Source organism: Kogia breviceps, chromosome 13, assembly GCF_026419965.1.
Source record: "Kogia breviceps isolate mKogBre1 chromosome 13, mKogBre1 haplotype 1, whole genome shotgun sequence".
In the NCBI taxonomy this organism is placed as follows: domain Eukaryota; kingdom Metazoa; phylum Chordata; class Mammalia; order Artiodactyla; family Physeteridae; genus Kogia; species Kogia breviceps.
The window spans coordinates 56,198,875-56,223,786 of record NC_081322.1 but is presented as its reverse complement, the minus strand read 5'-3'; the positions used below and the strand labels follow the sequence as shown (position 1 = coordinate 56,223,786).

Here is a 24,912-nt window from a genome sequence, read left to right as displayed (position 1 = left end):
TCTGTGTGCCCCATAATGCAGTGCACTAAGAGCACAGTATCATTTTTGTGGTATTTCTACCAAGAGCATTGCCTGAGGCTGGTCAAAGAAGAAACATCAGATGGACTGGGTTAGGGGTCAACCTTCACAATATAAGCTCTGTACTCTATAAAACTGTTAAGGACACAAAAGATAAGGAAAGATTGAGGACATAGTCCAGACTGGAGGAGAAGGACATGATGGGTCAATGCAGTACATTTCCTAGAAAGACTGCAATCAGTAATACCTGACTGGGGACCATGATCTGGACAGCAGCACTATCAATGCTGATTTCCAGACTTCAGGGGTTGATGTTGACTTGACAACAATGCTCTTGCTTCTGAGAAATGCAATGAAATATGCAGGGGTGATGGGGCATCATATCTGTAACTTCTCAAACAGTTCCGAAAAAGATTAATGATAATGGGCATGTGATTAATTTAATGGGTGAGGAAAGGGTGGTAGAGAAGGTGTATGTTAATAGTTGGAAAATTTGGATGGGGGAGAGATGGGAGTCTTTTGCATTTGAAACTTTTCTGTAAATTTGAAATTTCAAATAAATTTTTAAAAATTCCAGCTCTGAAAACTTGAATTAAAACAAAAAGACAAGTTAGTTTGCTGCTGGAGTTCAGCTTGTCTAAGGCAGAAACCACTTTTGAATAAAAATAAACAAATATGCTCTTCTCTGAAAATATTAATAAAACACCATCTATCACTTTACATACCAGACACCTGAGATTTTGGCAAGATGTTGAATTATGTGAACAGCACTAGAAATAATGAAAACAATAAACTAGCTAGCTTTTAACTTTAGACAAGTCATTTCACTCCTTGGAATTAATTTCTCTTATTTCCAAAATTAAGAAATAATTAATTTCTTAACAGAACATAAGCCCTGTGTTAAGGGGTATGGGTATGAATGTGTACAGTCTTATTAGCTGAAAAACAAGATGCAAAACTAAAGTTAGGTCAGGGCTTCCCTGATGGTGCAGTGGTTAAGAATCCGCCTGCCGATGCAGGGGACATGGATTCGAGCCCTGGTCCGGGAAGATCCCACATGCCGTGGAGTAAATTAGCCCCTGTGCCACAACTACTGAGCTGTGCTCTAGAGCCCGTGAGCCACAACCACTAAAGCCTGTGTGCCTAGAGCCCGTGCTCTGCAACAAGACGCCACTCCAATGAGAAGCCCGTGCACCGCAACGAAGAGCAGCCCCCGCTCGCCTCAACTAGAGGACGCCTGTGCACAGCAACGAAGACCCAACACTGCCAAAAAATAAATAAATAAATTTATTTAAAAATAATAATAATAAAAAAATAGTTAGGTCATGGTAGCTCCCAATGAAACATTTATAAAAGAAACAACAAAAAAGCATAGCTTCCAACTGCTGAGGGACCATCCACCATTATGAAAAGACAAACAAGATAACACTGGTCTAAAATGCTTTTTATACAATTATGTATAGTAAATATAGAAATTAAAATAATTCCTAAAAAAAATATCTATAGCATATTGAACAAATAGCCAAATTTTCAGCTTGACACTGCCTTTCAAATCTAAAGATCCTGTTTTGTCAACACATCTTTGTCTTTCATTGTTGGTGTACAAAGCTCTGTTTATAATTAATAATTACCGAATAATAAAACCCAAACCAATAATGTTGAACATAATCAGGGCTTTAAATATATGCATAGCTCTTAGTTTGTTTGGTCTTAGCTTTTAAAAAAGATTTTACTGCACTTATGGTGATCATAAGAGCCAATATATATTCAAGCTAACTAGCAGCAGATAGATGAATCACTCAGCTAAGTTGTTAAAGTTTATCTAAGTTTATGGCCTAGCAAAAGAGCTATTGAACACACAGGCCCTGAGCCAAGTATGATATACAACAGGGGCAAACTTTTGCTCTTACAGGCCAGATAGTAAATATTTTAGCCTTTGTGGACCACAAGTGTTTCTGACACATATTCTTCTCTGCTGTTTTTTTATTTTCTAACAACCCTTTAAATAGGTAAAAACTAGTCTTAGCTCAAGTGCCTTACAGAAACAGGCTGAAAACCATATCAGGCTCATAGGCTGTAGTTTGCCAACCCCTGATGTAAAATAAAAAGTTCAAAGCAATTCAATCAATAAGAAGGGGCCTGTTTTATGCAGCGTGTTGGTAAATGAAGGCCATCATACACACTAAACACAAAGATATTTACTCTGAATATGATTAGAGACAGGGAAAAACAGTATGCTAGATATACAAATACCATAAGAAAAAGTAAAATTATTTAATATTTTAAATAATTAAAAGTAAAATTATTTAATATTACATACTCTGGTGTGTACACTGGTAACCAATAGACTAGTCTTCCACCTAATACGAGGGTCTCAGCTGCAAAGTTTAACAGGTCAAAAAACATATCACTCAGATGATAACTCAAGGAAACAGGAACGTGGCTTTCTGGACTAGATGAAGAAAACGAAATGTCAAAATCAGTGAAAAACTTAAAAACCAGTGAAAAACTTTAAGACTATTAAACTAAGTTAATTTAAAAAAAGCAATATACTTCTTCCCAAAGTAGTAACATACCATATTTAACTTTTACTTACCATTTTTCTATCCCCTTTGGTATTTCCTTCTGTGAACCTGTTCTTCTTGTAGACTCTCTAATACCATATGGAGCTAGACAGAAAACAGAGGTAACACAGATAGTCAAACGTCACCTAATCACCACTGCGAAGCAAATGGACATCATGTGCCTCCAGATGTGACACCCTGAGAAGGACACATCACCTATGCAATATTCCAGCTGAGAATGCATAACAAGAGGGACATTCTATTTAAAACACTGGGAATGCAGGCGAGCAGGTGACTGTATTCTTCAAAATGTCAATGTCATAAAAGACAGAGAAAGGTTGTAAAAAATGTTACTAATTAAAGGAGGGCTAAAAGATATGACTACTAAAGGCAATACATGACACTAGGCTGGATACTGCACTTCAGGGAAAAACATGCTATAAAGGATATCACTGGGTCAATTGACAAAAGTGGATGAGAAACTACAGATTAAAGAATTAGCGATTCACTGAAATTGGTAACGGTACTTTGGCTATCTAAGAGACTATCCCTATTCTTAGGAAATATACACTGAAGTACGGTGGGGGTGAAGGGCCATGATGTATACAACTTACTCTCAATTGATCAGGAAAAAATTACATATTTTTAGAAATACACATAGAGAGTGAGAGCAAATAATAAAGTAGATTATTAATAAAAAGTCACTCAATTTTCAAAAGTATATCCATACTTGCTAATTTTTCTTTTGTTAGATTTGAAAATATCTAAGTTACCAAAGAACTGAAAAGATCTGAGATGTAAGGGTTGTGATACTGTATGCCACTATATACAGATTTACTGCCAAATACTATAGAAAAGGCAGATTTATTCTTAGATAGGATGCCTGAAAAGCCCAAGAACTCACATGGCATGAGAAAACAAGGTCTCATGCACATTCTTGAAGCTCAGTGATTCACAAGCACAGTGGCTCACACCCAAATTTCTTGTAACTCTATAAGGGAGCTGTCAGTTACAACGGGCACAAAAAAATAAATAAATAAATAAAAGCTTACACACAGAGAAATGGGAGATATCTGAAACTTTCTTCTTCAAATCTGATACCATAATTGCAAATGACATTTTGGCTCCAGCTGCTATACTAATAACCAATTACGGTCAAATATAAAACAAATATAAAAACAAGTTGATGTCTTAAAAAATAAGCCACAGAGAAAAAGGGATGACAAGTTAATACATATAGTTTAAAAAATCAAAACCACTTAGTTAAATTGGTGTCCTGCCCTACATTCATAATTTTTTCCTTCTCACTATGTGAAGAAGTCAGGAGTGAGGGGAACACGAACACAAGTTGGCTTTTTTTGTTGTAATGATAAATTTTGTACTTTAAATGTAAATGACTTTAGGAACCTAATCCTACTCCTCCTTTTGTATAAAAATAAACTTACGATCAGTGATGACTGCATCAAAGTATGTGCCCTTCCTCCAAGAAGGTTTAGATGCATCTGAAACCAGGACATCAAGGTAATACTTCTCTAAACCATATTGACGAAGATTTGCCCTAATGTTTTCATCTGGTCCTCTCCATTTCTGGTTTTTCCTACTAGCCTTTCCTGAAGGGAAAGAAAAAGGAAGACAGAACTAACAAACAACATTCTTATCTCATCATTTAGCTAAAAGTAACGTTTAACTTATCTAAACCTATATTTAATCAAATAAAACTTGCTTTCATTTAAAATCTTAATTTTATTTATACAAGGAACAATTATTTTTATTTTATCTTATTGTAAAAAGAATTTTGAAAAGTAAACTGCACTGATGTCTAACTATCCTTTCACATAAAACTGCCTTAAAACACTCATTCAATAATTAATGCATTCAAAGCATACTAATAAAGATACAGAGTTAAACAGAACATGGTCCCTTTCCTCTAGCAGTGTAGAAATACTGATGAATTAGATAAATGGAACAGAAATGAAGAGAGCTAACTTGGGAAATGCAGGAGCTGTGAACCATGGACAGAGGAGGTAAAACAAGAACACAAGAGATGAAAAGTTAAAGTGGGTGACTCAAGGAAGAAGTTCAAAAGTTTTATTTTAGGAGACATGAGTGGATGATGATACCATCAATTAAGATCTGAGAAACCAAGAGGAAAAGAAAATGTAGGAAAAAAGATGAGATTCATTTGAGATACATCAATCTTGATATACCTTGAGGTACCTACAGAAGCTTCAGAAAGAGATATTCAGCAGGTAGTTAGAGGCCAGAATATATATACTTGAGATATCAGTATATAAACTTAAGTTAAATCTATAAGAATGAATATTTCTGATTAACCTAGGTGGCAATTACATAAGTGTTTGTTCGATAATTACTCCTGTTATTTTAATAAACTCTTCTGTATTATGATCTACTTCACAATAAAAACAAAACTTAAAAATCAGAAGAAGAATGACATGACTCTGCACAATATGTAGTGTGATAAAAGGGGTCAAAGAGAGATGCCTGGAGAAAAGCAACATATAAACAGACATTGAAGAAAACTGCAGGGCCTTCAGGAGACTGAGATGGAAACAAAGAAATCAAAGTACCACCCAATGAAGCCACTGTCTAGGAAACCAAGGGATGCTTTATGAAGGTCAACACTGCCAAATACTGTAGATCTGTGGCCTTAGTAAGATTTTTCAGTAGGCATGCAAGCTGAAAAATAACAGGCAGAAGGCAGTTAGAGATGAACAAGAGGAATAGCAAATAAACTAGTCTTTTTAAGGAGTACTTTGGGGGACTTCCCTGGTGGCACAGTGGTTAAAAATCCACCTGCCAATGCAAGGCACATGGTTTGAGCCCTGGTCCAAGAAGATCCGACATGCTGTGGAGAAACTACGCCCATGTGCCACTACTACTGAGCCTGCGCTCTAGATCTCATGAGCCACAACTACTGAAGCCATCGCGCCTAGAGCCCATGCTCCGCAACAAGAGAAGCCACTGCAGTGAGAAGCCCGTGCACCATAATGAAGAGTAGCCCCCACTCGCCACATCTAGAGAAAGCCTGCACGCAGCAACGAAGACCCAACACAGCCATAAATAAATAAATAAATAAATTTTTCAAACTCAGTCTCTTAAAAAAAGGAAAAAGAAACACTTTGGTAAAAGGAAGAGGAAACCAAAGTAGTAGCTAGGAGGGTCCCTATAGGATTGATAGAAGAAGTTCTGTATTTTTAAAATAGAAGAAACTTGGAAGTATTTGAGAGTATACTAAGAGATTAGAAGCATAGGAAACAGAGGGCATATCTAACAGCATCTTGGATAAGCTCTGAGGAAACTCTACCTCAGTCAGAATTCTACCCAAGTACACTGAAAGGTTATCACATAACTTTTAAACAAAACTCTAATAAATAAAAATTCAAATGAATTATATAGGACAATATCCTTAAAGCAAACATACTGCTTCTACTAAAAGCAAACAGGAATAATTCTTCTTAGCACTTTGTCTACTCTAACATACTGCAAAGACTATCTTTTTCTGGTTAGCCCATTTAGGTGAACTTTATAAAATGTTACTCATTCTCCTTACAGTACTAAATTCCTATAGCAAGGTAGGAAAAAAGACAGTTCATCAAATACAATATATCAAATTACTTAAGCATAAGAAAATAAAGTCTAATAAATTCTCACCTATACAATAATTTACACTGGGTGAGTAAAAGGAAAAGCCTGTTTTATAAGCTGATTCTAGTTACAACAATGAAATACCAGCATAAATACAATTTCAAAATCAAAGAAACTTTACATTTTTAATACTATTCAGCTATGAAGAAATATTTTCAGTTTGATTCAATTTCATCCAATCACACTTCATTAGCATAGCTTCTAGATTTTAAAGTATTTTCCAAAATTGCCTCAAAAGCAAGCAGATGCTTATCTCAAATTACTCTCAGTCTAATGCAGAATCTTCACTATTACTGTCACCTTAACTGTCTCAAAGATGTTTCAGTCAGTTATGAAATTAAAAACATGTATGGTACTTAAGGACTAGAAATTAGAGTATACACATGACTGCTGAATAAAAGAACGGTGATAAATTTTAAGTAGAAACTCTATGTTTTACTAACATGAATATGCTAATTAAAAATGACTAGTCCCTCTCCCACTTCCTTCCCAACCCCAAAGTTTTACAACCTTATTGATTGCCTACTTTTTAAAAATCTAAGACCAAAAATACCTCTGAGAGGTGGGATTTTTTCCTACTCATCTTTGTGTTTCCCCGGGGGGTATTTTGCTCACACTGGATCACTTCATAAAAAGCAGTCTTATGAAGCAGTCTTAAATGAAGTCTTATTGTTGTAAGAATAACTAAAACTATATCACAACTCCTTAACATTAAAAATAGATGTATAGGGCTTCCCTGGTGGAGCAGTGGTTGAGAGTCCGCCTGCCAATGCAGGGGACGCGGGTTCGTGCCCCGGTCCGGGAGGATCCCACATGCCGCAGAGCGGCTGGGCCCGTGAGCCATGGCCGCTGAGCCTACGTCCCACAACAGTGAGAGGCCCGCGTACCACAAAAAAAAAAAAAAAAAAAAAAAAAAAAAAAAAAAAAAAGACGTATAATGCCATATATAACTATTTAAGTATCTTAAAGGCACATGTGGTACAAAAGCAAAGACTGTAACACTGTCTAGAACCACTACTCACCCAAGCCATGAACGGTGTTGTAGTCTATGTCTGTCCCATATACATATGCACCAAAATGAGCAGATGCTATCAGAAGGCCACCTGAAAAAAATCACACAATTGTGATCTGTTAACCAAAAAGTCCCAGACTCTTATTTCTTCCCCTATTTAATCTGACCCAATCTTACAAACCAGCTGTAGGCAGAGTACCCTAGAATGACATTGGTTCTGGCCATATTTAGTAGGCTTCAGAACTGAAAAAACAAACCCCTAAGCTGTGCTCATCACACTGGTCACAAAGCAGGGAACTAATATATGCCCTGGCATTATTACTTTAAACAGCACTACTTTGGGAAAATTATCCTTTTTTGGGTCAAAATAATGTGCATATAGACATTTTCATCTTATTTTGAGAAGTCTATACAAAAGCATCTTACTCCTTTCTTACAATGAACATACAAGGCTGCTACACAAAGAGCTGGCAATAAATAAGTCTGACAATTGGGCTTAATTCTCACTGAAGTCAGAGTTTCAAATAACTTAAAGAGGGCATAATTAATATATAAGAGATTAATTCTTACAAAAATTAAAATATGAGGACAACAAATAGTTGCTCCTATTATCAGTGAGGTAATTATCGGATATTAAACTGTAGATACAAATTTCTGAATAACTGTTATCAGACATACACAAAAATAGTTAATACAATGAATTTTCTCTTTACTTAGTGCTGTGAACAAAGAAAGAACAAATGTCCTAACACAATTTGACTAGACTAAGTAATTTGGTAGGTGTGACCAGTTCACCTATGAAGGAACATCCTTATAAAGATTAAAAATTAATGAAATCCTTTGAACTAAAAGGTATAATATTTTTTAATTGTTTAAGAATAAAAATTCAACAAGTTAAATATCTTAAAATTGTTCTCTTCAATGAACTTCACTTTTTTAATTATCCAAATTAAAAATGTTCTTAGTACTTGGGTAAGTCCTAATAGCTATACTGCAGAACGATCTGTCAGCCAAACTGAAATCAGAAATATACAGAACAATATTCTTAGCCTATGCACAAACTTGGATATGGGGAAATAACTAGGGCTCTTTCCGTTATATCCTTTTGAAATGTACTCTCTAAAATTAAGATGGGTAGTGCCTCCAGAGGGTCAAGGTCTATAAATTAATGTGTTCCTTCCATAGCCATTTAAAACACAGTTTGGTAACATGTACTTAAAAATACTTTGCTCAATGAAAAATATTATAACTGACTACTACCTAATGGAGCCATGAATAAGAGAAATGGAAGACTAAAAGTACAGCAGAAACCAAAACCTAGGTTCCCTCATACTAACTACAAAAAGCATTTGTTTGAGGAGGTAAGGTTAAGTAAGACCTCATAATTCTTAGCCTATAAATGGAACAGTCCATATTTAGGAAAGGTACTATATTTAGTAATGACTTGAAATACAAAAATCACTTCACCCAAATTACGAGGAATTACTACAATTCTGCCAATTAAGGCAGATACTCACCTAGAAGAACTAGTTGTGAAGGGGAACAGAAAAGCTTTCCTGTGTTCCTTAAACAGAACCTTATCCATTTGGTTAGAGTGAGTTTTGAGAAGACCCAATTTAGAGTACACTGCTGAAAGGAGATGAATAATCTGTTAGACTACATCTGTTAGTTAACTTTGTGCCCTTTAAAAGCTTTTCAAGTTTCAAATAAAATCATTAGAAATTAGCTTCTCTGAACTGGTCACTGGGTAATCACTGTTAATCACCTAGTTGTTTTTTCCTTGGAAGCTTTTTGGTGGAAGAAGGGGTGATAAAAAAGGAGCGGGTGAAGTGTTGAGGGGGCAGATAACATGACTCACCCGATTTCTTATTAGCTATCAAGTGTAAAAATACCACATATGTGATCTAGATTAGCAAATCAGTATTTTAATGTCTTATTACCTAAATAGTAACCAGTTTAAGGTTAGAGTAATATCTTACAGGTAAAAGGACACAATAACTGAACTTTTATGATATAGAAACAAATTTATGAGTTTCATCTGTAGAGATTTAAGTGGAAAGCCTTATAAAAATGTGAAAACGAGAACTGGGCTTTGGTTTTGCTGAAAGAAAAGGAAGAAAAATTGTAATACTATGTCATCTATGTAATCCTTAAAGCAAACAAACAAACAAAAACAACTCATAAATTAAACTAGCAGCTTAAGCAAAAGGATATTGCCAGAAAACAGAAATTCTACCAAACTATGAGACTCAGGAAAAGGGGTCTACAAAGAGTTGTGGATAAAATGGGAAGCAGAGATTCTCCCAAAGACCTACAGAGATCCATTATCTCTCAGCTAACTTTCTCTTTTCCTCCTCATAGTCTCCTCCCAGAGGTAGACAGTGGGTTTCTCAACACCTTGCTCCCATGTCTATCATCTGCAATGACAAAATTTCAAAGTTTTACTCCTTTCCTTAAACCTATGAGCCATTTGAAGGTAGAACAGGCAAGGAGTACACAATAGTCTACTAAAGGAGTGGACTCATTTGAGAGAGGGGAAAGGGAAAAGCAATCAGAGCTAGGGCTGCAGAGCTACGTCACTGCACCTACAGACATCGGCACACACTTGTGCCAATTATTTTCACTATGAACAAAGAATTAGAAGTTTACAATTTTAACCCTCAATTACCTTGCCTGCTGCCATAATTTGCCAATAGTTGCAAATTATGAATATCTTGGAAATCAGCCAAAGAAGGAACTAGAAAATGAATTCATGGCCAAATTGTTCATCATCACCATTCAATATTAGCTATATCTAACATCTTTCACCAAAAAGGTATCTAAGTGCTTAACAAAATAATTAAAAAATGATAAACAGTATGGTTAACTGACTGTCTTCCATCCATCATACAATTTCCTAAGAATTTCATATACATATATTACCTCATTAAACCTCACAATATATTACTTATTACCATTTCACAAATGATGGAATTGAGGCCCAGACAAGTAAAGCATCTTGCTCAAAGCCACAGAGTAACTGACAGAGTAGGGATTTAAAACTCACTCTCTTTGCTCTTATGGTACACTATACTATACAACCCTCCTTTAGGGTCAGCAGTAATTGAAGTTAATATTCATTAGCCTACTAATTAGATACACAAAAGTAAAATTTGTTATTAAACAAATTAAATTAATTAAGGCTGCACACTCAGTTAATAAGAGTTGCATACAATTCACAAGTCTTGTATCACATCACAGGCAGGCCTGTGCCATTATAGGTATTCAACTTATGCATGCTGATCATTCCTTTAGCAATGTTCATATTAGAACAGCAGTACTTCCTAATTACTGACAGCTGACCCATGATATATATCTTCCCCCTTGAGAAAATGGAGATGTACAACTTAAAATAAATCTTACTATAATGAGAATCAATGTATTTACTAAAATGGAAATGAAACTGTGTTTCTGTAGCTCATAATGTCATTCTAGACAAGAGAACACACTGTCTAAAAGAAAAAGGAAAGGTATTTAGGGAGGAAAAGATTATATCTCTCCTTTCAACTTCCCAGAAGCTTTCTAACCTACTCTATAACCTTGAGAATATCACAAGCCATAAGTAGTCTGTGGGTAAAGCCTTCAGGAAACTAATAAACATCAATTTTGTACCTTTAGAATGGAAAATGGATACCACACATTTGAATTAAAACAAAAATACTAAAAAAGGAAAATGGAAAAAAGTATCATCCAATACTTTATGAAAAACTATGACCATGGAGGAGGGCACAAGGCTACTTATTTCTCCAATCCTTCAGAAGGTACTACCCATCGAAGAGACAAAAGGTCCAGGAAAGAGGACAAACTGCTTAAGAACTGTGCCTATTCTCAATTATTAGCCATTACCAGTTATAAAACAAAAGCACCAAAACCTAGCTAAAGTCTTAAAGCTATGCTTAAACAACAAACACAAATTATGAAATGTATTTTAGCAGCATCTTTGCAAAGATCTTCCTCTTGCAATTTTCCACTAACTGTCCTACATATTGCAATTAATTTTCCATTAATTGTCCTATACAGTATAAATAGTCAAATGACCAAGATATGCTACCCACCCTAAGGAGCAGCCTTAAAGCAAATTAGGGGCAGGTCTGCTTACCCCTTACCACACTAAAAGTAGTCAACACCTTGATTGCTATGGAAGTTAGCATTTCAAAATACGCCCAGCCTTGTCTACATCAAGGGAAGGAAATTTTACCCATACTGGTAACTATTTTTAAACTTCATGGTCTGGTCTATGTGTATGTGTGTATACTAAACACATACATGTATGTATCTTAAAGAATCACTTCACAGGAAAAGGTTTTAGAAGTCCAAGAACAAGATTAAGAATTAACAGAGGGTTACCATTTGGAAAAAGATAAATTAAATCCATTCCTCACGGCATACAAGAAAATAAACTCCAAATGCATTCGAGATCTAAAAGGAAAAAAATCAAAGCTACTAAAGTACCAGAAAACAGAGCTGAATTACTCTATAACTTGGATGTAGGGGGAAAGTTTTTGCCTGGCAAAAAAACAATTACATGCAAAGTCAAAACATAAAGGGCAAACTGGGAGAAAATATTTTATATATTTATATACATAAAACAGGAAAAAAGGGGGAGAGTGACTAAAATATAAAGTATTTTTAAAAATAACAGGGGGGAATCAAAAAGTCTACAGAAAAATAGGCAAAAGACTTGAAGATAATTCCAAAAAGGTTATAAAACTAGACCTTAAAATAGAAAAAGTGATGAGATTTCACTCGTAAGAGAAATACAAATGAACACTTCACTGAGATAACATTTTCATCCAACAGATTGGCAAATTTCAAAAGCCTGACAATATACTCTGCTGGTGAGGCTGTGAGGGAACAGGGGCTCATATATTGCTGGCGAGAAAACAAAATGGTATAATGGAGAGTAATTTGGCCACATTTAACAAAACTACATACGCTTACATTCTTCAACCCAGCAATCCTAATTCTAGGAATTTACCCTGGAGCTATACTTCCAACACTATGAAACTATATATGTACAGATTATTCATTGCAAGCATTCTTTGTAACTGTGAAATATGGGAAACTACCTACATCCAAGTTTAGGTGATTGTTTGAATAAATTACAGTACATAAACCCATGGAGTACAACTATAAAAAAGAACAAAGATAATCTCTATGAACTAAAGGAAGTTATTTCTAAGAAATACTAAGTGAAGTTAAGTGAAATTAAAAAAAGAAATCTGTAGGGTTAGACCAGAATTTGCAGTATATGTGAAAACTCACAATTTCTAAAATATGTATATGTTTGGTTGACCCAAAATAAGGAACATTCTGGATAAGAAATAGAGAGGAGGGATAGTATTCTTCAAAATTTTAAGTTTTATAAAAGAAAAAGTAAGATTTTGGATATACTCCACATCAAGGGATCAAAGAAATGTTAACAACAAAATAAAATACCTGGAAAGGAAAAAAGATGGTATAAAGGGACATCAGTGGGTTAATAACCAAAAATGGAATACAAACACTAAAGTACTGTATTAGTAGTACATTTACTAACACTGAAAACTATATTGTGGTTATGTAAGAGAATATCCTTATTCTTAAGAAACATATTCAAGTCTTTGAGAGGTGAAGGGATGTAATGGATGCAACTTACTTTCAAATGATACAGAAAAAAAATATCTTGTACATAAACAAAATGAGAAAATAAATGATAAAGCAAATGACGCCAAATTTTAACAACAGTCTACTCTGGGTCAAGAATATGTATGTGTTCTTTCTTCTATTTTTAATCTTGTAACTTTTCTATAAGTTAGGCATTATTTCCTGTAAAGTTCAAAAAGTTGGGGAGGCACTTAGGATAATAAGGATAGGAAAGAAAGGAATAGGTATAATAGTATGTTGGGGGTGGGATATATGAAGACAATGGTGGAATAGCAGAAGAGAGACTCACTAAGATTAATTCAACAACACAGGAAATAATTCCACCAGTTAGAATCTCTTGACCTTGATTCTATTTGCTCCTAATGACATGGGATTGTATTCCTCAGATTAGTTTATGGTACAATAGCTGGCTGGCAGATCCTAAGGCTGAGAGAGGCAGCATTATGATAGTAAAGAGCACGAGCTCTGGAGTTAGACTGCTTGAGTTTGAATCTCATTAGATTTCTACACTGTATAACCTTGATCAAGTCACTTAACCTCTGTCTGTGCCATAATCTCAGGAAGATTTTTTTAAGTATCTCAATTTCAGCAGTTGTAAGAATTAAATTAGATAGTAACATTGGAGTGCATAGCTAGTACCTGACATGTTTACTATTCAACAAATAGTAGCTACTGCATCATCACTGCTTACAAAGTTTCTGATGAGTTTCTGATCAGTTTCTGATGGGGAAGACGACAACAGGGAGAAAATCAAACCATGCATAATTTGTTCCTAAACAATCAGAATCATAATGAATTTAGCCAGATGAACCTAAATGTGAGTACTCCCTAACTATAGGCAAGATGGAAAAAAATGGGTTGAAGCAGGAAAATGTCTTCAGAGTCAGATGAAATAAACTTGGACTTTTAGGACTTCCACACAAAGTTAATTAAGAGGACATCCAATCAAGTGCATACAGAACCCAGGTCATAGCCTCAGCAGTCAAGCTCTAGTCCACTGATACTTAGTCACTTTTCTTATTTTCAAACTTCAGATATGAACCTCCACAAACCAAAGGCACATTACTTTTTTTCCATGTAAGTATATAATTATCAATTTTAAAAGATGAACACTTTTTAAAATTTTGTCACTCAAGTCTTTCTTCCCCCCAAGAGTTTTCCTTTTTTTTTTAAATTGAAGTATAGTAAGAGTTTTCCTATTTAAATAAACTATATAGCTTTACAACATTTCTACAATATATGGTATACTCCCCTTAGTGGTTTACTTGGGGAAGAAAAGCCCACAAAATTCTTTCAGCATCCTCTTCGGAAGTGGCAAAAGTGGTAAATATTGGCTACTATACAAATATGTGGTTGTCCCTTATATAATGATAAATAAAAGATTATTTTATCTTTTAGCAAAAATATTACTATGACCTTGACTAATATAAACAAGCAACATCTCTACACTAGTTTAACAATTAAATAAAAATACCTGTTCCAACAAATGGATCAAATACAATATCATTTTCTTTCACTTTTCCATGGTTGGCCATGATGAATGATAAACCAGCATCCATGCTTGTATTTCCAATAAAGTGTCTCTTTTTGACACTGTATGACTCAATAAGCTCTCTCTGTCCATCTGCAATCTAGATTAGAGATAATTTTCAATTCGTGTAAATATATAGAACAGATTTAAGATAATTATTCACAATAAACCCACAGTATCTTTTTTTTTTTTCCCCCTTTTTTGCGGTAGGCGGGCCTCTCACTGTTGTGCCCTCTCCCGTTGCGCAGCACAGGCTCCGGACGCGCAGGCTCAGCGGCCATGGCTCACGGGCCCAGCCGCTCCATGACATGCAGGATCTTCCTAGACCGGGGCACGAACCTGTGCCCCCTGCATCGGCAGGCGTACTCTCAACCACTGCGCCACCAGGGAAGCCCCCTCCCACAGTATCTTGATAATGAGAACTTCCTTTCATTTACCACTGCTTCACATAAATATGTGATTAACGCAGTTATGGACAAATACCTTTATTTCTTAGTGTGTTCTCATTTACTTTTGCTTTTCAAAGCAAATCTGAATTGAATTTGAATGCAATTATTCCAGGGCTTGGTGGTGAGCTCTAGCCACCTCTTTTTTTTCTCCTAAATAACAATATTCTGTAACATAAGCCACAGCTTCCTGCCTCAGGGAAGTGGGCAGAACTGCTCTGCAGTAATTTCATTTCTCTTCAGAATGGAAACCTAGATCAGAGAGCTCCACAAATGAGAATCCTGCTATCACAGCACTCTGCCTTTTCTCTGCTTTATTAAGAAAGCAGTTCACACTTTCCGATGAGTCTTAAGACTTCCAGGTACATCACCTCCTACCTGGGCCCCATATCTAACAATCCTCTTGCATTTCATCAGAATCTCTGGATAAACAAAACACACCACCACATATTTTCCACTGATATTTTTTTTTTTTTGGTGGTACGCGGGCCTCTCACTGTTGTGGCCTCTCCCGTTGCACGGAGCACAGGCTCCGGATGCGCACGCTCAGCGGCCATGGCTCACGGGCCCAGCATGGCTCACGGGCCCAGCATGGCTCACGGGCCCAGCCACTCCGCGGCATGTGGGATCTTTCCGGACCGGGGCACGAACCCGTGTCCCCTGCATAGGCAGGCGGATTCTCAACCACTGCGCCACCAGAGAAGCCCTTTTCCACTGATTTTAATTCATAGTAGTTCTGACTCTTCAGCTCCTTTAAAGTTTTACATATAAAGAGTCAAATACAAAGGCCTACCACTTAGTATTTTTTCTTTTTTTTTCAATTTTTTATTGAAGTATAGTTGAATTACAATGTTAATTACTGCTGTACAGCAAAGTGACAGTTATACATATATATACATTCTTTTTCATATTATTTTCCATTATAGTTTATCACAGGATATTGAATATATAGTTCCCTGTGCTATACAGTAGGACCTTGTTGTTTATCCATTCTATATATAACAGTTTGTATCTGCTAATCCCAAACTCCCACTCCTACCCTCTCCCACCCCTCTCCCCCTTGGCAACCACCAGTCTATTCTCTATGTCCCTGATTCTGTTTCTGTTTCATAGAATAGGTAAAAAGAACACTTGCTTACCCATCTACCAAAATAGATATTATGTGGATTCTCAGGGATGTAGTTTGGGTCCAAACCATAATCCTCTAAAATAGAGAATATATGTTGTGGCTTCTTTAAATTAACTTTTCCTTCAAATGGCAGAAATTCAAGTGCCTAAAAAATAAAAGTAATTCTAATGTCCTATAAAAATTTAAAAGAAAACATAGTGTTTATATAATAATACCAATCTTGTAAGTCTGGTATCAGCACTAAATAAGACAAAACATGAAAAGTACTTAGTACATAATGTGGTACAAAAGAAGCACTTAGTAGACATTGCAGATATTATATATCAACAGTGGCTATATTACATTAATCTCACAAGTTTTTGGTTTTTGTTAAATTCACTTACATCTATCCGTTTGACTTTTTCTTCTTGTGTCAACGTTTTATTAAATGTGTGAATCTTTATTTTATATGTAGAATCTGAATGCAGAAATGGAACCTAAAATAAGAGCAGATAAATTCTTTAAGCTTAGTAATTCTACAGTATATAGAGATATGCTTACAGAAAACCACATTTCACTACACACCATCTTCTCCACAGGGTAGTTTTTCAAAGAACTGTACAGCTCCTCTGGAGACTTTCCATGACCCCATAGTTCAAATATAGACCTAGGAAATAAATGATTGACATTAACCTCAGTAAAAAAAAAAAAAAAAAAAAAAATGAGTTCATACAGTAATATGTAACAATTATTTCACTGGTTCTTTATGCTTGCTCCACTAAAACAATTATTGCCTGTTTTCTAAGCTATAAATGAGAAATATGCATCCTGGAAACAAATATAGCTTAAGTCTAAATACACAGAAGTTGAACTTCACACAAAGAAGGAGGATTTGTAAGTCAAGATTTTTTGAAATTTTCATCATAACCATTTCATCATTTAAAAACAATTTTTAATGGAGTATAGTTGATTTACAATGTTGTGTTATCACTTCATTTTTTAACTAGAACACAAATGATTCTGTAAAATGACTTGTGATTTTAGTGAAACAGTAATAAAGGTACAGGAAATTCAATCATTCCCATTGTCTTCTGAATAAAACAAAAGGAAAAATGACCAGATAGAAATGTTACCATTAATATTTAGCCATTATTTAATAACATTTAGTAATAATTACTTTTATGACTATTACAAAAACAAAACTCTTACTACGAAAAAATCTCAAGCATCTATCAATTTCAAGGAACATAAAAAATTAAGCAAAATTTCATTGTCATCAATGAAATAATTCTTAGAATAAGTTGTAATGGAACTTGATCTATATATTAGCACAATTCTGTGCATCTGAATTCAACTACTTTATGACTGTAAGTAATGCTGCCGTTAGGACTGAGCATACTATCTTCTGAAAATGAATTCCTCCTTTCCCTTGTAATGAATTATAGAAAGAGGGCCTCTACAGTAATACTACACTTACTTAGCTAAGTAAGAGCTAACAATGTAACTCAAAGTACCAGGGACTGTTCTAAGGCCATTTAATATTAATTCACATATTCCTCACAGGAATCCTATTAGGTAGCTGCCAGTATCCATCATACATTTAACCAATGAGGAAATTGAGGCACAGAAAGATTACATAACTCTCTCAGGTCATACAGAAATAGGTGAAACTAAGATTCAAACCCAATCCATCTGACTCCAGAATCTATACAATGCTTCTCAGATATAAATATGCAAAAAGACAGAACTCCAGGCCATTCAGGAAAGGCACAGACAATTCCATAAATCATAATTATCCCTAATGAACCATTATACAGTAATTTATAGGAACTAATGCTTGTAGTGATAACCTAGAATCAGTAAAAATGAAATAATACTTCCTACCCTCTTTTTCAGAAAGAATTTATATAATGTTAATAAATTTATATTTAAATGGCAAAATAAAAATATTAGATATATAACATCATAAGCTTCAGTTATAATCGGAACACTGGAGTAACACATTTGGGATTTAGATTTTGGAGTAAACGGTTTTCACATATATGACTGCACTATTATAATCCCTATTTTATTTTATTTTTTTTAATTATTATTTTTTTAACAACTTTATTGGAGTATAACTGTTTTACAATGGTGTGTTAGTTTCTGCTTTACAACAAAGTGAATCAGTTATACATATATATATGTCCCCATATCTCTTCCCTCTTGTGTCTCCCTCCCTCCCACCCTCCCTATCCCACCCCTCTAGGTGGTCACAAAGCACCGAGCTGATCTCCCTGTGCCATGCGGCTGCTTCCCACTAGCTACCCACCCTACGTTTGGTAGCGTATATATGTCCATGCCACTCTCTCACTTCGTCACACCTTACTCTTCCCCCTCCCCATATCCTTAACTCCATGCTCTAGTAGGTCTGTGTTTTATTCCCGTCCTACCCCTAGTCTCTTCATGACATATTTTTTTTCTTAGATTTCATATATATGTGTTAGCATACAGTATTTGTTTTTCTCCTTCTGACTTACTTCACTCTGTATGACAGACTCAGGTCTACCCACCTCATTACAAGTAACTCAGTTTCATTTCTTTTTATGGCTGAGTAATATTCCATTGTATATATGTGCCACATCTTCTTTATCTATTCATCTGTTGATGGACACTTAGGTTGCTTCCATGTCCTGGCTATTGTAAATATATGATCCCTATTTTAGATATTATAAAACTTATATGAATTGCCACATCTCATGGGTGCTATATAAATAAGCATGGATGTCAACTTACTAATATAATATCAATATGACCTAAAATATTTCACTGATTATAGCAGTAATAATGAAACCTTTCTGACAAATAAAAACGCTTTAAGAAACTGTGCTTTGAAGGAAGAAGGGTAATAGAATGGGGAAAGATAGACAAGGAGCACCAATGGTTTCTATCATGGTTTATTTCTTTTTTTTTTTTTGGTGCGCGGGCCTCTCACCGTTGTGGCCTCTCCCGTTGCGGAGCACACGCTCCGGACGCACAGGCTCAGCAGCCATGGCTCACCGGCCCAGCCGCTCCACGGCATGTGGGATCTTCCCGGACCGAGGCACAAACCTGCATCCCCTGGATCGGCAGGCGGACTCCCAACCACTGCACCACCAGGGAAGCCCCCATGGTTTATTTCTTAAAAAAAAAAAAAAAAAGCTGTGGCAAATATCTCAAAATGTTGAGATCTAACAAGGTAGGTACCTAGGTGTTTGCTATATATCATTGCTTGTGATATGCTCAAAATAGTCCATGTTAAAAATAAGTAAAATAAGGCTTCCCTGGTGGCGCAGTGGTTGAAGGTTCGCCTGCCGATGCAGGGGACGCAGGTTCGTGCCCCGGTCCAGGAGAATCCCACATGCCGCGGAGCGGCTGGGCCCGTGAGCCATGGCCGCTGAGCCTGTGTATCCAGAGCCTGTGCTCCGCAACGGGAGAGGCCACAACGGTGAGAGGCCCGCGTACCGAAAAAAAAAAAAAAAAATGTCAAATAAAATCAACTTTCAATCCCTATTCTACCACAAAAAAATTTGAATTTAAGTTAGCTTTGAATGCACAGTTCTAAAAGTCTATTTAGTTCCAGAACAATTAATGCTACAATTAGAACTGTAAATTTTATCCTCTGAAAATGAATTCCCCCATTTGTATTAAATTTATAGAGAGAAGGCCTCTGCAGTAATACTGTTCTTACTTAGTTATCACTTAAGGTATAACCTCAGCTATGCAAAATATATAGAGACTAAAAAGCAGCCAGGGACATTATTTCATAATGTTATACAATTTTTACACAACTATTTATTGTATACTCAAATATATTCATCAGAAGATATGAGCTTTGAAGGAAGTATACAAGTTCTGGTTCTCAAGTAGCTATTTTAAACCTATAAGCTTTATCTTTGGAATTCAAACACCTCTTAGAGCCATAAATTTTAATATGCTAATGTAGAGTAATAATTATTCAAAGGATGTGTTTCTTAGTTCTGTTTCTGCTTTCTAGTCATTTTTATTGACTAAGTAAGACCCATCAACAAGCCTCAACTTATGAGATTAGATTTAGCACTGCAGCTAGTTTTCAATAGGATAAATTTAATATGGGGGTTATAGTCTATGAAAATAATATAACAATTACATATTATGCTAAAAAGTATTGCTAACCATGCTACCAAAAGTAGATATATGTAAGTTCTTATTTGCACTGCATTTTTAAATACTGTAATTTCTAAGAAAAAAGAAGTTTTCAGAAATGTTTGGGGGCGAGGGGGCATGTAAAAAAAAAAAAGCAACTCAAGGATAACATAAGTTGTTCAGTTCTTAAAATCATAGCTAAAAATGCAGTTTAATTTTCAAACCCAAAGAGAGAATTTTCCAACAATAAAAAAAAATGAAAGAAAGAAAAGAAATGAAAAAAGATCAGATACTAAAGATAAAAGCTAGAAAACACTCAGGCAGGATAAATGAGGATGACATCATTATATTAATCCATATCAAGATATGATAATCAAAGTTCCTCTAACAAATAAAACAGAAAACATACTTTATGGTAGTTCTCATTTTTTGTCATCTTACACTTCACCAATCTGTTCATCTAACTAAAAACCATCTATAAGAAAAACATTTTTAGGTTTTCAATACTTTGGTTATAATTAAATGTGGCATTTATCCTATGTAGTAACATAGCATTTACATCTTATACCATATGCTTGCTTAATGTAGAAGTTTAAAGAAATTATTCTAAAGTGTTTCTGCATTTCACCACTGAAATTCTCTCACCCTGTTTCAGCAGATAACTCTCCTCTGTTCTCCTACCACCATCCAGTGGCAAATACATGTAACTACAAACTAAGCTGAACTCCCCAATCAACCCCTTCTACCTTCTGCCAACATAAGCAAAAAGTAGGACAGAGTAGTTATGAGAAGTCTGGTTTACACTCATGCAGGAGGACACTATAAGTTTTTCTTACTTGGCACACACTGTCCGTTTCATTAAGTTTCTGGCAATATCTTCAGAGGGAATGCTAAGAATCCAAAAAGGAGACTGAAAGAAACAACAATATATAGTTTTATGGCCTCATATGCTTTCATTTAAGAAGTCAATAAGGAGAGATTCCTATCTGCTACTTTTATGTAAGAATATCTGATTTGACACTAACCAAAATTAAAATTGCTACAATAATTTTTTTTTAAAAGTAAATTATTTTAATAGGTAACCTGTTAAGATAATACAGTACAATATCAGAACACTTTTATAAATGACTGTATAAATGAAAACACCAGCAAATTTAAGGATATTTAAACTTCAGGTTAATTTTGTATTTGCTCTTATATAGTTTGATCAAGAATTAATGAATATTTTACCCCAAAATATAATTTCAGAATTTTTTATTGTTGCTAATTATTTCTTATAACACAGCTATTTTATTTTTAACTACTAAGTAACGTATTTCTTTGAATGATCCCTTTTTTCTAGGTAGTTGTGGCCACCCAAGGGGGTGGGAAACATAGTTATTGTCTCTGCAATAGCTATGATGGAAAATTATACAGCATATTATTATTATTTTTGGGGGGGGGATCTTTCTTTTTTTTTTTTTAACATCTTTATTTGAGTATAACTGTTTTACAATAGTGTGTTAGTTTCTCCTTTACAACAAAGTGAATCAGTTATACATATACATATGTTCCCATAACTCTTCCCTCTTGTGTCACCCTCCCTCCCACCCTCCCTATCCCACCCCTCTAGGTGGTCACAAAGTATACAGCATATTATTAAATTATCATTTATTTTTATTATTTTATCAAAGGAAAAAAGTTCCAAGTGCATCAGCGGGTTTTAATACCCAAGATTATAGGCACTTCTGTACTCCACCCAGATAACCACTTGCCAGAATGCAGCAAAATGTAGCAGGATCCTAACAGTTTAACACCCTCACCCAATTATATCCACACTCTCCCTCTTTTCCTCCTCCCTCAATAAGTGAAATTCATTCAGGAGTACAAGTCCAACACCAGGAGACTTTCAACTTAAGTTCTCTCATCTTTTGTGAAAAGTCCTCCCTGCCACACCCAGCCTTTATTCCAATATTTACACTACCCTACAGAAAAATTCAAAATAATCCAAACAGGAAAAAAGATGGTCATCTTAGTATTATTTTTATTAGGAAAAAGTTAAAAGCAACCTGAATGAAATGAAATCATTAGATAAATTACGGTAGAGCTAACTGATGGAAAATATTACACAGTCCTGTTAGTAATGAAAACTATGCAGAAATATGTGCCTATATTAATGCTATCAAATGAAAAAGAGATGCAGAAGTTCACTGGTAGCATTACTAACACTGAGGGGAAAAAACGTATATGAAAAAAGACTAGAAGGCAGTATCCCCAAATTATAAGTCACGTCAAGGAAGAAGAACTGTGAATGATTTTTTTCTTTTTCTACTTTCCAAACTCCTCTAATACACTGATAAACCATCAAATACAAAATATATAAATAAACTCACAATTTCACACATGCACAATTACAAATTTTAAAATGAGTACCAAAATAAGCCTGAAATTCAGCTAAATTCTAATTATACCTCATCAATAGAAGACAGCCCTTTTTCCAATGAAGTGACAGATATAAATTATGGTATAACTGTTGAACTACAATTTAAAAACTAATAAAATAAGTGAATACTGGAAATAAATCTAACTTTCCAAAATCAAAATTTCTCCAAAATATCCTTTTTATTCAATTGCCCCTAAAAACAGACACAAGTAACCATAAAAATATAAATTTAAGATTTTCAGTTCTTCTCTTTAAATCCAAGGTTCTATTTATAAGGATACTACATACGGTCTAATGAAAAATACAAATTCAACTTACCTTTCCATAAGTTTCCTGACTACTGGTGAACTGACCTCCAAACAGTGAAAGTAGAGACTTTATTTCCTATATTGAAAATATCAGAGAGAGAATACATTTTAACACAGGGAACTTTAAGTCTATTAAGATGCAGTTATAAAACACACACACACACACACACACACACAAAGAGCAGATTATCTACTTAGGTGTTTAAATGTCAATACCAGACAAATTACAACTCTGGGTTCTAAAAAAATTTTACAGTCACAATCATGGTAAGTAATTTCTGAGAAATTTTAGAAAAAAAAAAAAAAAAAGCATTGCCAAAAAACTTTGAGAAAATGCCCTGATTTTTAAAAGGAAAAAGCAGATTACAAAAACAATAGATTAGTAAATCAATACAAAAAATTAGATGATTTGAGGATGTTCAGAAAAGAAATAACATGTTTGTAATGATGTTTAGGATTCCTATGTTTTCCCTTTGAATATTAATATCATAAACATTTTCTTCCTTGGCATCAGGATTGCAAATTTTTCAGTAGGAACCAATATACTTTATGTTGGACATTTAGGTGTTTTCAATTTGATCAGTTTAAAACAAAGCTAAATACTTATTTTCACAAATATATGGCTTTTTCCATTTGAGATTGTTTCTTTAAAGTAGCATAACTATACTCAGAGATGTGAAAAATTTTATGTATTCTTAGACTGTATGTGGCCAAAATACTTTTTTTTTTTAACATCTTTACTGGAGTGTAATTGCTTTACAATGGTGTGTTAGTTTCTGCTGTAAAACAAAGTAAATCACCTATACATATACATATATCCCCATATCCCCTCCTTCTTGCGGCTCCCTCCCACCCTCCCTTTCCCACCACTCTAGGTGGACACAAAGCACAGAGCTGATCTCCCTATGCTATGCAGCTGCTTCCCACTAGCTATCTATTTTACATTTGGTAGTCTCTATATGTCCATGCCACTCTCTCACTTTGTCCCGGCATACCCCCCGCCATGTCCTCAAGTCCATTCTCTACATCTGCGTCTTTATTCCTGTCCTGCCCCTATGTTCTTCAGAACTTTATTTATTTTTTTTTAGATTCCATATATATGTGTTGGCATATGGTATTTGCTTTTCTCTTTCTGACTTACTTCACTCTGTATGACAGACTCTAGGTCCATCCATGTCACAAGTAACTCAATTTTCTTTCTTTTTATGGCTGAGTAATATTCCATTGTATACATGTGTCACATCTTCTTTATCCATTCATCTGTAGATGGACACTTAGGTTGCTTCCATGTCCTAGCTATTTTTTTTTTTTTCCGGTACCCGGGCCTCTCACTGTTGTGGTCTCTCCCGTTGCGGAGCACGGGCTCCGGACGCACAGGCTCAGCAGCCATGGCTCACGGGCCCAGCCGCTCCGCGGCATGTGGGATCTTCCCGGACCGGGGCACGAACCCGTGTCCCCTGCATCGGCAGGCGGATTCTCAACCACTGCGCCACCAGGGAAGCCCCATGATTCTTTTTGAATTATGGTTTTCTCAGGGTATATGCCCAATAGTGGGATTGCTGGGTTGTATGGTAGTTCTATTTTTAGTTTTCTAAGGAACCTCCATACTGTTCTCCACAGTGGCTGAATCAATTTACATTTCCACCAACAGTGCAAGAGGGTTCCATTTTCTCCACACCCTCTCCAGCATTTATTGTTTGTAGATTTTTTGATGATGGCCATTCTGACTGGTGTGGGGTGATACCTCATTGTAGTTTTGATTTGCATTTCGCTAATGATTAGTGATGTTGAGCATCCTTTCATGTGTTTGTTGGAAAAATGTCTATTTAGGTCTTCTGCCCATTTTTGGATTGGGTTGTTTGTTTTTCTGATATTGAGCTGCATGAGCTGCTGGTATATTTTGGAGATTAATCCTTTGTCAGTTGCTTCGTTTGTAAATATTTTCTCCCATTCTGAGGGTTGTCTTCTTGTCTAGTTTATGGTTTCCTTTGCTGTTCAGAAGCTTTTAA

The 24,912-nt window shown here is 35.3% G+C and overlaps 1 protein-coding gene across 3 annotated transcripts in view; it reads right to left on the bottom strand.

Moving 5' to 3' along the window:
- Positions 1–24,912, bottom strand: part of TRMT11 (tRNA methyltransferase 11 homolog) — a 63,940-nt gene that overhangs the window by 26,282 nt on the left and 12,746 nt on the right. For 2 of the 3 annotated variants that reach the window (XM_059083315.2, XM_067010703.1), the window contains exons 2-11: positions 22,914–22,979; positions 21,010–21,083; positions 16,616–16,697; positions 16,435–16,527; positions 16,062–16,196; positions 14,420–14,576; positions 7,271–7,351; positions 4,028–4,192; positions 2,615–2,687; positions 2,339–2,470 (exon numbers count right to left, since the gene is read on the bottom strand). In XM_059083315.2, coding sequence (XP_058939298.1) covers positions 2,339–2,470; positions 2,615–2,687; positions 4,028–4,192; positions 7,271–7,351; positions 14,420–14,576; positions 16,062–16,196; positions 16,435–16,527; positions 16,616–16,697; positions 21,010–21,083; positions 22,914–22,979 — 1,058 coding nt within the window. Of the gene's footprint in view, positions 1–2,338; positions 2,471–2,614; positions 2,688–4,027; positions 4,193–7,270; positions 7,352–8,777; positions 8,890–14,419; positions 14,577–16,061; positions 16,197–16,434; positions 16,528–16,615; positions 16,698–21,009; positions 21,084–22,913; positions 22,980–24,912 lie in introns of those variants that run through there. The other variant, XM_059083319.2, reaches the window with a different exon arrangement.